Genomic DNA, 16,473 nt, shown 5'->3' with positions numbered 1-16,473 from the left:
CTAATATTTATTTTAGTAATAATAGTACAATTATTATTATAATAATAAAAAATATAATAAGAGCAGTACTTTGTATAATAATAAATAATAATTCTTCCTCGTATCAATTTTTTTTTATACCAATATTGATATATAATCACAAATATTGCCAAATTGTGCAGACCTACAAACAAACATTGGAAACAATTTTTTTTTTTTTTAATTGCAGTTGCAGTTTTTATCAGAAAAAATTAATATTATATTATTAACATAACATTATTTTTATATTAATGATATTATTATTTTTCTTAAATACTCATGTTTTATTTTACAGTGGAATTAGTGTACTAATAATACTAATATTTATTTTAGTAATAATAGTACAATTATTATAGAAAAAATAATAATTCTTCTTCCTCATATAATTTTTTTTTTTATACCAATATTGATATATAATCACAAATATTGCCAAATTGTGCAGATCTACAAACAAGCATTGAAACCCAGAATTCTTCTTTGCACTTGCAATTTTTATCAGATTTTATTATTATTATTTATAAATTTTTTTGTGAAAATATCGATTTTATTCGATTTTCCCCAAATTTTGCAGCAGGTTATATTTGTGCATCTGAGCACTAAAGCACCAGCACAACACGCATGACTTGAGGAATCATGCATGTCTGGAGTGCAAACGCTGCTGGGGTTACTGTGCTCTTCTTCTTTTCTCATTGCAGATGCTTGATCTCTTATATAATGTTGTGTTTGTAGGCGTTCACAGGTCAGCGGCGTGTGCTGACTGACGGCCGTTGAGAGCAGACAGGTGTGTGTGTGGAGTGATGAAGTGAAGGACATTCCTCCTTCAGCTCCCACAGATGATAGATGTGTTCTCCGGAGGCGTAGACGGACTCAGAGACACTGTAAATATTGAAAAATAAACACAACAGACCTGATGGATATTCATGTTTGTTTTCTTAGATCAGGGAAAGGTTTATTCCAGTCTCGATAACCACCAAAAATACTTTAGCATCATAAAAATAAAGCAAATGCACTGTAATACGCACCTAAACTATTCGAAAATGCTGCTTGAAAGCTAAAAAACGCATTACTTATGCTTAATATCTGAGGATTTATACAGTTAAAATGTTTTTCAGTGCAACATATAATGTTAGAATTGTTTGATATTCAGCTGTTTTTGTCTATAACCCACAAACCAGACGAACAATCGACAATAAAATCCACAAACCGCACACTTAAATAGCAGTCTGACTGCCGTGACATCAGATTAAATTACAGAGAATCAGAAGAGTTTGACGGTGAAACAGCAGTTTTTCGAGCTGCCGTTCGACTGAACTCTGTGCGACCTCGAGTGTGATGTTCACAAAGAACTAGTTCAATAAAATTACCTCTAATTTTAAAACGGGAGACGCTTGAAAGGTCGGGAACGGTAGATTTCCTCTATATAATGGTAAGTTGTGTTCGTCAGCCCACGCGGATATCAAACTCAATTTCCCCCCCCAAGAGTTGAGGATGTTTGGGCAAAAAAAAGAAATGATGAGGGGAAAGTCAGATTTAATTAAGCGCTGAACTTGTGTGAGATTTCCTCTCTCTCTCTCATTTTTGTGTCGTTTTCATTTAGCGCTTTTCATCTGCTTCCCAGCTGTCCTGATCTCCCCCCCGAACGTCTTCCTCCTCTGAAAAACCAAACAATTACAGCTTTGGGAACGTAAAATGCATGTTAGTTCGTCCATAAATCAAGACGTATCGCGAATAAGCCACATCTGATCCTCAGTGGGCTTCAATTAGAGTTGAATCAAAGTCTTTTGATAACCTTTGATAAACTTTGTGTAATATATAATAATACATTTCTGTTTATTCTTTAAGGCGAGACACGGCGGGCAAAAACAGCGTTTTTTTTTTTTTTTTTTTTACTGGTCAGTTTTGAGATTTTGGGATATTTGAATCTTGATCTTCCTTCAGACTTCCAAAAAAGTCCGAAATACACATTTAGGTCTTTATTTTCCTACACTTTGTCTGTTTGCGTCTGTAGATTTCTCATAAATTCAACAAAAGTTGGCTTTCTAAATCATCACACACACCGTTAAGAAAGCTCTCTCTCTCTCCTGTACAATGCTGTCGGATCCAAATATGGTCATTTCCTTTTTATCAGCAACCAATCGTGAAAGTAAAAGGGCTGAATGCGCAATCTAATTGGCTGATGATAAATCTTTAAAGCCCGTTTTCTCAAAATGACTTTTCTCTCATTCTCCAAGTCTGAAATCTCCACTTCAGTAGCACCGATATACACCACACTTTCCAGTCTTGTACCTAGTTATATTATGAAGACTTTTACATAGGGATTTGTAAATATATTATTCCTAGCCTGATTTATATAACATTTTATTCCAAAAAACATGGCGAATTTTTTTAAGGCTATTGACCGTATATTCTGATTTACAGGATAACAAAAGTAGATATCCATAAATCCCTCTGTAATTTTTTCCCCATCTAATATGTGAACACAATGGAAAAATAATTTTTAACCTGGCTTTATCCAATACTCAGATTTCATTTTTTTTATATATGCAAATTCGTGCATATTTAATTAAGATATTGCCTAATTTGCATATTTAAACATTAAATTACAGAAAACTTGTAATACATTTTTTTCTCATCTTAATGTAGGTAAATCAACTGGGAAGGTTTCAAGGTGATATCTGCTAGTCAAAATGTTTACCCTGTTCACCTGTAGTGTCTCGCCTTAAAGCGGGGCTCAGTAGTTTTGGGATTTCTTCGCGGCCCGCCGGCTCAAAGTTGCGCACAATATCGGATTTGGATGGTCTCGTCTGGCTGATACCCAATTCGGCAAAAATTGGCATGTGCCTAATATATATATATATATATATATTAGGGCTGTCAAAGTTAGCGCGTTAACGCAAAGTTAACGCAAAATCATATTAACGGCACTAATTTTTTTAACGTGCGATTAACGCAGCGCGTATTTTCTGTTTGACCCGTGGCCCAACCCCTAGTTGGAGAAATGGAGATACACAGTGTTGCTAACTTAGCGACATTGCAGACCCCTTTAGAGATTTTTTCCCTTCAACAAAGCGCCCAAACCTTATTTAGTTTCTGAGAATCTACCGGTACCGCCGGTTCTGCTCTCTCAGCACGCGCGAGCGCCTCTCTCTCTCTCTCTCTCTCTCTCTCTCTCTCTCTCTCTCTCTCTCTCTCTCTCTCTCTCTCTCTCTCTCTCTCTCTCTCTCTCTCTCTCTCTCTCGCTCGCTCGCTCGCTATCTCTCTCTCCCTCTCTCTCTCTCTCTCTCTCTCTCTCTCTCTGCGTCTCGCGCGGAGGAGCAGCGCTTTTATGTTGCTTCTCTATTTTTACTATAGCCGAAATCAGAGCACAGATATTGTCTTTATCTTATGTGAATTTGATTTCATCAGACGACGGCTCGATTATCGGAATTTTTGTGCAAATTAACGTCTTGGAAGGGAGAGCTGGTTATGTCTTAATGGGTCGCGTTTCAGTCACCATTTCAAATTCATTCCGTTGTTTGACAACAGAAACAGTAAAATATAGCCTACCAATGAATTTAGCTTCATCAAAATGGGCACAGAGAGAGACAAACTACAATGTAATAGGCTAATAAATAATAGCCTACATAAAATGTACATTTAGTATTTTCAGAAGAGCTGCCCTGTCATGCAAAAATCTAAACATGTTTGTGTTAGTAAATTGCTCAGTGCAAAGAAAGAGAAGTAATGGTAACCTGGCATTTTTTTGTTCTTTCTACGTGTCTATGAACAAGTTCTTTGAAAAACATCTGTGACCTTAGAAACATGTCTCGTCTTTATGCTCTATATTGACTATGGTTTCAATAATAAACATACATTTGCATAAAGCATCTATATTTATCCATGCCCACGTTGATTAGAGTATTACAAACTTGAAAAGTATTAATTTAAGGTACATTTAGAACAATTAAAAAAAAAGTGCGATTAAATGCGATTAATCGCGAGTTAACTCATGACAATATGCGATTAATCGCGATTAAAAAATTTAATCGATTGACAGCCCTAATATATATATATATATATATATATATATAAGATTGATATAGTTGCTTCATCTCTCTCTCACACACACATTTTTATATATATATATATATATATATATATATATATATATATATATATTTATACATACAGTATATGCATTTATTTATTTATTTATTTGTTTGTTTTTTTGAATCTGTTTATTTTTTATGTCCCCCATACGTCTCACTCTTCAAAAGACCAAACGATAACCGCTTTCGGAGAGGGAAAATGCATGCTAGTCCTTCCATAAATCAAGACCATCACAAATCGGCCACATCTGATCCCCAGTGGGCTTCAATTAGAGACGCATGACGAAGAGTCAAGTCACCTCGACTCGGCTACACGGTGAACTTGTTGACTGCTTGGTTCCCGTGAGAGAGGCAGTCTGGGTGCTGACCTGGTCGGAAACCTCAGGAAGGCTTTGATAACCTCTCCCGGCTCCGTGTCCTCCCGCTCCGTACACCAGCCTGTCTCCTGGCCTGAGCGCCAGGCGTCGAGTCCCCTGCCATTAACGCCGCCAGCTGATTGTGCGGCTTTGGTCAAGCCTCAAGCCTCGGGCCGTTTGTCTAAGACTGGCCGACCGCATCTAGAGATCTGCAGTCTGTCTCGATGCACTGGACAGTCTGGTGGCCTTTGGACTATCACCAGTAGTCTGTCCTGGTCACAAATAGACACATGCATGTGCTGAAAGCGGGCTATTTTTAGGATTTTATATGAAAACGGGAATAGGTTTCCCAGCACGGCTATATTTATGTTCTGATGAACCTCGTGTGAAAGCGTGAACACTGGCAGTTTTCTGATCCTCGAAGTGCTCGGCTTCTGCAATTAAAGTTGCTTTTCTGTCGATAAGTGTTGTGTGTCTGCACACTGTTATTAGGTGGAACGTGCAGCATCTCATTGCCGGTTCTGCAGTAAATGACCGTTCCTCTATTACCGTCAGGAGCTCATCGGCTCTGAGGGCACAGACTTTGTAGACGTGTAATTTTCTCAAATATTTCTAAAACACAAACAATCTTTAACTCCCTAAAGCCCTTTAGGATTGTGATCGCACGTCAGAGCTGTGGCCTAATGTGACATGTTCGAGTCTGGCTTGCAACATTTACTGAGGTCATTACAAACCTATCTTGTCATATTTCTATTGGCGGCATCCAGAAAAAGTGCCATAAAGGTCTAAAATAAAATGTATTTCATTTTTGAACCACAGATTCAGGATAGGACTACAACTAATCTTTTATTATCTTTATATTATAATCTATATATATATATATATATATATTAATAATAATAATAATTATTATTATTATTATTATTATTATTATTATTATTATTATTTCAGGCATATTTCTCAGTTTTATTAATAAAACCAGGACTGCTTGGTGCAAAATAATATAAAATAAAATAAATATAATACATTTTAGTGTTGTTGTTTTTAATGGAGACTTTTTTCTAAATGGTTTTGGTTCTGTTGTTTTTTATTTATTTAATTTTTTATCAAAATTTGACTCTTGAAAGCAAAACCAGTTTTCATTTTGACTGTTTGTTGTTTTAGTCATAGTTTTTTGCACTTTAAATTTGCTCTCATCACGTCATGTCATACTATTTGTACTGGATTTTATCATCACTAAAATAGCATAAATATGGCATGGAAATAGTATTTGAGTAATATATAAAATAACAAAAAAATCGCATTACTATGTGTTATGGAATGGGCTTGACATTCATCAGCCACTGTGGCTAGTGTTTTCCAAAGTTACGAGCCACTCAGCATTTTCACTGGCCACAATTTTGACATCGATACCATGGGGGAAACCGGCTTAATAGATATTTTAATATTATCTCATAATTTTGCAGCAGGGATATTAGGCTACTGTCACTTTAAGACATGATGCACGGATCCATTATACTGTTACACGTGTTTTCTTTCTCGACTGTTTACGTTCACTTAATACAGAACTGACTGTGTTTACGTGAATACTCCCCAAGATCGTCATTTTGTCATTATTTTGTGTGTATTTGGCCGTTTAAGTGCAATAAGCAGCGAAAAAGTACTCAGTTTAGTCCTGAGAGTGAGTAAAATTATGAAATTCAAAACCCTATAACAACAACAATATTCATCCGGAGCAAAAGAAAGGAGTGAGTGAGTGGAGGCGGGTTTGTGTGTCACTCGCTGCACAGCTTGTATCTTCTATCTCGTCTGCGGAAAGTGAGTATTGGAAGCATTTCAGATATTTCGGTATCAAAAAATCTATATTTTTTGACAACACTACATTGCACTTAGTTTATTATTTCTAATGCCTTTTTAAAAGATTACAATTGAAAAATGTATATATTATACAAAATTCAAAGTGTCTCGTAGGAGTGACTGCATTACACCCACATTTGGCGGGTTGGGTGGGTGTTAATGTGAAGCCTTGTATAGTTTTTCCCTCGTCATGATGTTGTCAACAGTATGTTTTAATTTAAAATTATTGTAATGATGCATCTTTGTCCATCTCATTATCAGTCAAAAAAAAACGTTCAGCAACATCCCTCATGTATATTCTGTTTTCTTGTTTACATAGGGAGTGAATGATGCATGTAAAGAGCTGAGTCAGCGACAGGTCGAGGATTTGATGTGTGTGTGTGTCTGTGGCCGTTTATGTTCGTGCAAGTCTGACTACCCGTCTCCGACTTTGAGCTCACTCCACAGGCCAGTCAGTTCATGCTAATGAGAGACCGGTGACCACGCAAATCTCAGCACTACCCACACGTCCAGCGTCCTCAGTGACAGCTACAAATATACACTTGTGTTCATGAAGGGCTGACCGAGCCAAAGGCGACCAAAGCATGACATAAACTCGACCCGACAAGACCGAATCGCTACATTTACACAAAACAAGCATCGCACAGTAGCTCGGATGGCTCTGCATTTAGACCTTTACAGTCTGGCCGTCTCGCCGTGCCCGTCTGCTGTTCGCTTGCGCTGATGGTGGCCTGGGAAGTTTGTGTGAGCTGCACCCAAGAGTGGCACATCACCGGCCCACGGACGCCAGGACACGGTACTCCCAAAAATACCTCCTGAAACGTGCCCGCGCAAGGGTTGTCCTCATGCTTTAACTGGACCAAGTTCTTTTTTTAAAAATCTGCATTGATACCTAGAATACGTCTCTCATTCTGCGCAAAGTCTAATTTGCGTCTGCAGGGCTATTTCTGAACGTTTAGACGGAGGTTTTCAGAGAGAATAGACTCCACGATTAGAACAAAACGCTCGGTAGATTAAAAACCCTGCAAAATCAACACACACACACACAGAGCTGCTGGAGGACGCGCTTGGACAGGACTACTGTAATTTCATTTGTCTTAAACGTCCACCCTGATCTCGAGAGATGTTTAAAGGTGACTAGCGACATCAAATGGAATTTATGGCAAAAATAAAGATAGCTTCCAAAATAAAATCCCCGAAAACTCCTACCGCCCCGTCCACCCCCGTTTATCATTGTTCTGTCAAACAGATAGTAACTTACTCACTGACTTCATTTTAGAGTTTATATATATATATATTCTGTATATATCAGGGCTCGACATATAACTGTCCTTTAGAAAAGTGAATGACCGATCTTGCGTGAAAAAAAAGAATAAATTTTTTTTGTCGTGTAAATATAATTTATTCAATATTCTCATCAGTGTTCTATCAGCTTTGACATATTTAAATCTGCATATTTATATTTCCCCCGGTGTAAATTCGGGACTTTACACGCGTTCCTTCTCCTTCTCCCTCTTCTTTGTTATTTGTTCATCGTAACGTCGTCTCTTTGGTCGTGTGTCGGCCATATCAAAATTCTCAAGAATATAAATTTTTAACGTTAGTCGTTGTCATTGTCGTTGTTAGGACATCTCTCCTCTAGCTAACTCCCCTCTTCATGCTTCTCCTCCACACCCCTCTTCATGTGCACTAACCCCCCACCCCCTACCCCCAAATCATTCTTGTCGGTTATTGGCTGGAACACTGTTTGTTATGTTTCGTGGTCCAGGCTGGGCCAGTTTGTTTTTGTTGTCGTTTGTGGAGCCTGGGCTGTCTACAGAGACCGCGTTTTTTTACAGTGTGTTCAGGGGACGGGCAGCTAGCGGATAGTGAGGAGATGTTTGCTGGATGTGACAAAAAAAAATTTGGCCTTTAAATTTGAATAAAACAAATTCAATTAGAATATTAACACTGGCTACTAATCAAATTAAAATTCTACACTGAAAGATTACAACTGCATTAAATAATGTTATGAAATTGTTTTAAATATTTTTGTAAAATACAAATAAGAAATGTTGGGGGGGGGGGGAATTATGCTTCTAAACATGAAACTAAACCGCCAGTACGAGGCGACAAGTGTCCGTCTTAATGACCGAGTCATTCATTAAAAAAAATATATATAATAATTTAAACGGCTGATTCATTCAAGAATGAGGGAGATGTTTATGAAAGAGTCGTTGAATCTTTCACTCAACCGATTCGTTCAAAACACTGAATCATTCAGTAATGAAACACGATTGAGTGCTGCTGTGAGATGTGCTATGGTTCTGCTGTGATCGTTACTGCTGAAATGTGTGTGTATGTATATGTATATATTAGTGCTGCACGATTAATCGTATTGCAATCGCGATGTCAAGCCTACGCGATTATATGACGCAAAATGCTGCGATTTTATATTAAACAAATTAGCGCTGTTAACGCAATTAACGCAGCATCTGTTAATTTTTGGCATCCTTTGGCTAGTGTTACATGATCCCGCTCTTATTCATGCAAATGCTTTTAAACCATTCATGCGCGATAAGACAACAAAGAACGCGCTGTCAGTGAATGTCCTCCTGACACACACACACACACACGACCCACAGATAGACGCGCGCCAGTATAAGTTCTCTTTCGCGGTAGAACGAACAACACACATGTATGCCAAAATGAACGCGCTGCCTGTGAATGTCCTGACTGTGACACACAGAAAGACTCGCGCTAATATCGTGCGTGCGCACAAAACAGCATGCCAGAATACAGTTCTCTTTTGAGCTTGAACGAACAATAACACACACAATTATGCCAAAATGTCTTTTTGTCGAGTATCTTCATAACATAAGAGTAGTCTTATGATGAACGTGAAGAGTTGTGACTCGTGAGAGAATGAGGCGCGTGTGAGATCCGCGTCTCTGTCAGCAGCGGCTGCTCTTAAAGGGACAGTACACAGTAGCCACTACTTATATATGTCGCTAAAGTTAATCAAAGAACAAAGGGAACAGAGAAAAACACTCACTGCTCTTGACTAAAGAACTTTTTTCTTTAGGCAGATTATCACTAATCTGTGTGTGCATTTATTTTCCTTGAGAACCAAGCAAGTTGACTCATGAAACCATTTGTTTATTATATCGCATATCGCAATCGCAATATTGACCTCTATTATCGCAATATGACATTTTCCCCAAATCGTGCAGCCCTAATATATATATTGTTTATTGTAGAAGCAAAATACACTAAAGTCTAGAGCTACTTGAGACCGCAAGAAACCACCCAGAATGCCATAACAAGCATAAGACTTTAAAATAGTTGCCTCAGCACATTAAACTTGCTAAACATAACATGGGAAAATACAACACACTTCATCTTTAATTCTGAGTATCAGGGTATCTGCCATCTCTTACAAAACGTGATTGTGCTCTTTCAGCATGTTTTGGGAGGGTTGTGCAAAAGCTTCTGTTGTGAGCAGTGATGCAAGGCCCCGTCGTAAGGATGCAACGAGTGACTCAATAGCGCTCGGCACTGAAAGGTGCCGTTTCCCCAATCTCACTTCTTCATGCGCTTCCGCCCGTGGCGTTACTCTCTGCCACTTTCCCAGGCTCTGCTGCCCGTGTGATGCCCGCGCTGGCCTGACCCGAAGCTAATGCTAAATTATGTTTAGATGACACAAGACTGGGATTTTTGTGCCATTGCGAGATATTCCCAAACCTCATTTTTTGTTGCATTATATTGCATATATTGTCAATTGCATATGTGCAAGTAATTGACATGTGCATAAGACAAAGGCAAGTATAAAAACCAATGTAATTACCAAGAAAAAAAAGTGTGCATGATTTATCATCATATTGCCTACTAAAATACAATATTTTTGTTCTTTCTTTGTCAATGTCAATGCCAATTTTATTAATATAGCACCATTAAGCACAACCTAGGTTGACCAATGTGCTGCACAATAAAAACATAACAATAAGACAATACAATATAATTAATAAAAACACAATGCAATTAAACTTCCTCATTGATTTAATGCCAAATCAAAAAAATAATGGGTTTTTTACTTTTTAGCCAACTTTGCACTGTAAAGATGTTGTGTGCAATGGAAAAGCAACTTAAATGTCACATATAATTTACACCGAACCAAAGGCTTTAGCATTATTGTTTTGCATCCCTCAAATGTATTGGTATTTCCATCAATATGTTGAAGCAGATTTGGCTGAATGAATTCATACACAGTGCATTTTATGGTGTCACAGTAAACACTAAAAGGCCTGACCTGAAGCTAATGCTATATTATGTTTAGATGACACAAGACTGGGATTTTTGTGCCTTTGTGAGATATTCCCCAACCCAATTTTTTTATTGCATCATATTGCATACCATCACTGAACAATTAACCTAACATATGTGACCGTGGACCACAAAACCAGTCACATGGGTACATTTTTTAAATTGAGATGTATACATCATTTGAAAGCTGAATAAATAAGCTTTCCATTGATGTATGGTTTGTTAGGATAGGACGATATTTGGTCGAGATACAACTATTGAAAATCTGGAATCTGAGGGTGCAAAAAAAATCGAAACATTGAGAAAATCTCCTTTAAAGTTGTTCATTTATGTTCACGATTGTGCTGCATTCACTCACAAAAATACATGTTTTATATATTTACGGTAGGAAATGTACAAAATATCTTCATGGAACATGATCTTTACTTAATATCCTAATGATTTTTGGCATAAAAGAAAAAGCGATAATTTTGACCCATACAATGTATTGTTGGCTATTGCCTCAAATATAAACTAGCATATGTGCAAGTAATTGATATGTGCATAAGACAAAGGCAAGTATAAAAACCAATGCAATTACCAAGAAAAAAAGTTTGCATAATTTATCATCATATTGCATACTAAAATACAATATTTTTGTTCTTTCTTTGTCAATGTCAATGTCAATTTTATTAATATAGCACCATTAAGCACAACCTAGGTTGACCAATGTGCTGCACAATAAAACATAACAATAAGACAATACAATATAATAAAAACACAATGCAATAAAACTTCCTCATTGATTTAATGGCAAATTTTTAAAACTTTTTAGCCAACTTTGCACTGTAAAGATGTTGTGTGCAATGGAAAAGCAACTTACAGTAACTGTTGCATATCATTTACACTATGCTTTGACACTATTGTTTTGCATCCCTCAAATGGGTTTGTATTTCCATTTGGCTGAATGAATTCACACACAACGCATTGCATGGTCTTACAGTGATGATCTGTGTCTCGACAGGTGCGTTACCTGAAGATCATCGAGAAGAGCGGCTATCAGGCCCTCCCGTGGGTTCGATACATCACCCAGAACGGAGGTAAGAGACTCTCTCTCTCTCTCTCTCATCCTCTTTCTCATCCTCTCTTCTCTCTTTCTCTATTTTTGTCTTTGTTTTTCACAGCATTGCAGGTATTTAGCAACAATTAAGCAACGCGGCACAGAACGATGGGAGATTAGTGTTGAATGCGGAGGTGAAATTGTTCTGCGAAAAGAGGATGTTCAGGACAAGACGCGTGGAGAGATGGCGAAACCCAGATAAAATTAGAAACGCTCGTACAGTTCGTAGTACATCGTGTTTTGCAAAATTTGCATTTTAAAGTTTGACACTTGCGTCACGTTACAACCAAGAGCTGAGCCTCCGTTTGTTTCACTTATTTTATTAGTCAAAGGTGTTATTTTTATATTTTTGAGTGGTATAGTAAAGCAATATATGATGTGATTTGTATATAATATAATCTGCTAAATGATTAAATGTAATCCGATTAATGGGAACCATAATAACAGTCATTGTAGGTAATAAAAATGTAATTCCAAAATAAAAAGTTGTTAAAAATAATCAAGGCATGTTTAACCTTTGTGCCTTTTTTTAGTTTTTAAATGTCCAATATTTTTTATTTTAAATGTCCAAAATAAACTCAAGCAAACATTTCGGTATATAAATGACAATATACCGAAATGTTTGCTTGCATTTATTTTGGACATTTAAAATAAAAATATTGGACATTTAAAAACTAAAAAAAGGCACAAAGATTAAACATGCCTTGATTATTTTTACTTATTATTTTTAACAACTTTTTATTTTGGAATTACATTTAAAAAAAAAAAAAAATGTAAAAAATGTACAAAAAAAGGCATGTGATATCAAACTAATTATCGAATCGATTTATTAAAATGTAACTGATTGACAGGAGTGAATTGAACTGTAATGCCAGTGTACCGCTGAGGTTTAAAGGGATAGTTCACCCAAAAATGAATGACTTTCTTTGTTCTGCTGAACACAAAAAATATAAATTTTGAAGAATGTTGGTAATCAAACAGTTTCTGGTCCCACATATTATTATTTTTATCCTACTATGGAAGTCAAAGGGTTGCCGTCAGCTGTGTGGTTACCAACATTCTTCAAAATATCATCAAAAAATTTTTTATTTTTAGGTGAAATATCCCTTTAAACCAGAGACACTCTTAAAACCTTTTTGGTCTTGAAGCTCTCAGGGTTGTGAAACTAGCCTAATGACATGAAATTTAAGGACAAAATGCAGAGTGTTCATATTGCAAAATTGTTGCATAACTTTCTATAATCATGTAAACTAGATTTAGTCTTCCTCTAGTGTGTGCTGTTTACTTGATCCAGCGCTGAATTGACCAATCAGCATCGAGCAAGTTTTATAATCATAATTTGTTCATTTTTGTGAACTCGCGTCTCAATTTTACAGATTGATTTGGTTTTTGATTGTGTTCTGATGGGTGGAGAGAGAAAGTTCAGCTGTCACAATTAACCCTGTGTTTTCATTTTTTCCTGTTTCCTGTCGTTCTGGGCATTTAATTAAGCTTTGCTCATTTCCTTCTTTTCTTTGCAGACTATCAGCTGCGGACTCAGTAAACGTGAGGAATCGGTCCAGAGCATCATGGGTCAAGGATGTGTGTGTGTCTGTCTCTCTTTCTCTCTCTCTTTCTCACACTCATCTGCAGTAGTAGCGTTTGTCTGATTTAAAAGAAATACAGGCCATGGTTTTGGCTAGATCTTAGATTTATAAATTGGATTTGAATCTTTCATACAGTGTTACTTTAGATTTTGTCCAAATTTTTCCAGAGTACGAAGAGTAGAAAATGAATCTTACGAAACACTCCAGAACATTTGAATCATATGAATCTTTACTATATTGTTTTGTTACATTATAATCATGATAATTAATCACATTCCCCTTCAAAATTCTCATTGATTTCTTTTGATTCGATGTCTTTGGAGAGGACTTCGTGAGATGTTTTCCTCTACATAATTGCCTGTGCTGAAATCATTTCCGGCTCTTTCCTCGTGCTTTAATTCACAAACTGCAGATGTGTGTGTTCAGTTCTGTCGTGTCACGGGCCGTCAGCGTGCGTTCGACAGTTGAACGGGAATCATGTTCTTTCACGTTTCATGAAAACCAATGGTTTCACGTCACATCTCGTACAGGAAGCGTTCATGCGTGTTCAGAAGACGAGGTTTCCATAACTGTAAACGCTTCATGTTTGTGGTTATTTATCCGTTGTAAGGTCACAGAGATAGTGTATTGCACATTACAGAAGTGTTCAAGTCCAAAAAGGTCAACTGAATAGAAATATTATAGTCTGTAAATCCAAATTGAACCGTTTTACATGAGCTAAACCAGTTGGGGACGTCCTCAGATAAATCTTTTGTCAGTATTTTTTTTACGTTATTCCTTTTGTTTTGCTATTAATATTTGTTTATTTTGGGTGTAGTATTCACGTGCTCATCATAATTCAGTATTATTTGTCGGATCTGTTCACAGTACCTCATATGAGTTTACTACGCTCGATTAACACTATTCAACGCGACTCAAATCTAAGGTCAACCATCGTGCCATTTTGAAAGTAGAAGAATAGTTGTTTTCTTTTGTATCACTGATTTGATTATTTGTCCAGATCATTTCATTTGCCTTTGAAGGATTGAATGTGAAGGTTTACCATGTTTACTGTGGTACTGCATGCGGTGTTGCTGATTGCATTCCTCTCAAACTCTTCCTGTATCTCATTTAAATTATTCACCTGTCTGTACACGTCAAACATCATAAAGTACCTGTTTAGAAAACACCTCTTCTGATCGGTCTCATACTTTCATCGCAATTTATTCTGGACAAGAACTGCTCGCTTAGACGGATATGATAGACATACGACCACAGTTCGTTTTATTATCGTCACTTAAACCGTTTATGTAATTAACCACATAAAATCAAGTCGGTCTTTAAGGGTGTGTTCACACTTGGCATGTTTGGTTTGATTAAAAACGAACCCTGGTGCGATTGCTCTGTTAGTGCGCTTCATTTGAATAAGTGTGAACTCCATCTGGTGACACCAAACAAGCTTCCTAACTAACTCTGGTGCGGCTCGACTGATATATGAACGCGACACGGACCAAAGACATGTAAACGAACCAAAAACAGGAAGATGAGACACTAAAAAAGGACAGAATGCTCAAGTACACCTGTTTTTCTCATCATAGTCGAGATGTTGCTCATCACAGTTCAGTTCAGGCATCAGAAGCGCGTCTCCTCACAGCAGATCTGGGTGTGTGTGACGGAGGGATTCCTGACGCTGTTTTGACTCCTTCACACACTCATAAGCTCTTCACGAGTTCTCAGCTGGTCAGAATACACACACACACAACGAGCGCATTTATCCCAGAACACAGCATCGGTTTAGATGTTCGGTACGTTACGTCACATAAAATACATTATAAAAGCCGACCAATCAGGTTGTGAACGTGTCCCTGTGTCTTTAGGTTTGGTGTTAAAATGCCAATCTGTGATATTTTTTTTGTTCCAGACCAAACGAACCAAGCAAACCGAACTACAAGTGTGAACACACCCACACTTCGTGTTCAAGAAATCAACAGACATGTCTGTGATTGGCTACAGTGCTCAACGCTGCAAAAACACATCGTAAATAGAAACCTTTGACGTTCTGACAGATACGCACTGTATCGTTAGCCAATATGCTATTATTACAGAGAAAACTGATCCTAGACCAGCAGTTATAGGCATCTTTTCCCTCTAAAAGCAGTCCGTGGCCAGAGGACGGTGAGCCTCCGTCTGTGACCAAACTTGCCCTTTTATTTAGATGCCGTTTTCCTTTGTTGTAGTTCATGTACATGACTCCACCTGCATGTCTAATGCATACGCCGACCTTATTTTTATTTCAATTATTAATTGTTCCGTGTTTTTTTTTTTCCCCATGATGCCATTACTCTCGGCGGCATTGGCTGTGTTGTACAAGATGGAGCAGCACAAGCTTTTGAAAGATTATATAAGGATAATCCGATATATGGTGGTTGGCATTTTCACCATTACGCCCACATTTTAACATTAATTTCTCCTGGCACACGGGGCTTAGTTTAATTGTTCTGCAAAACGTTCCCTTATTGTGGAGGCGGAATATAGTGTCACGAAAACAAGTTTCGGTTACACCGGAAAAGTGGAGAATGACGCTTTTAAAATTGATATCCTGTTTTTTTCACAGCACGCCAAATTTCCGATCACCGGCCGTTTTTTTGTTTGTTATATAATTAATACTTTTATTCAGCAAAGATACAGAAGTGACAGTAAAGACATTTATAATGTTATACTAGAGTTCGGTTTCTACTAAACGCTGCTCTTTTAAACTTTTTATTCATCAGAATCCTGAAAAATATGAAGCAGCAAAACTGTTTTCAACATTGATAATAATCAGAAATGTTTTTTGATTATCAAATCATCATATTCGAGTGATTTCTGAAGGATCATGTGACACTGAAGACTGGAGTAATCAGCTTTGATCACAGGAATAAATTACATTTTACTATATATTCACATAGAAAACAGTTGTTTTAAATTGTAATACTATTTTTACTGTATTTTTGATCAAATAAATGCGGTCTTGGTGAGCAGAAGAGACTAAAATACCTTGCGTTCCCCAAACTTTAGAACAAAAAAACATTTTATTTTGCATAACTTGAGAGATAAGCTTCAGTTGAAAATGTTGCATATCTTATTCAACGTGTTTGACTATCCTGATACAGGAATGTATACGCTGTTGGTAAAAAAAAAAGAAAACG

At 37.1% G+C, this 16,473-nt stretch overlaps 2 protein-coding genes across 2 annotated transcripts in view; both read left to right on the top strand.

The window, feature by feature from the left end:
• Window positions 1–14,474, top strand: part of ap1m1 (adaptor related protein complex 1 subunit mu 1) — a 36,792-nt gene extending 22,318 nt beyond the window's left edge. Inside the window, exons 11-12 of the mRNA XM_084410571.1 lie at window positions 11,625–11,700; window positions 13,241–14,474. Of these exons, the coding sequence (XP_084266697.1) occupies window positions 11,625–11,700; window positions 13,241–13,263 (99 nt within the window). The 3' untranslated portion in view covers window positions 13,264–14,474. The remainder of the gene's footprint in view (window positions 1–11,624; window positions 11,701–13,240) is intronic.
• LOC311292270 (lipoprotein lipase) overlaps window positions 1–16,473 on the top strand; it is a 632,457-nt gene that overhangs the window by 46,524 nt on the left and 569,460 nt on the right. The window lies entirely within an intron of this gene.

Source organism: Rutilus rutilus (genome assembly GCF_951802725.1).
Source record: "Rutilus rutilus genome assembly, chromosome: 6".
In the NCBI taxonomy this organism is placed as follows: Eukaryota; Metazoa; Chordata; class Actinopteri; order Cypriniformes; family Leuciscidae; genus Rutilus; species Rutilus rutilus.
This window is presented reverse-complemented; position numbering and strand designations above follow the sequence as displayed.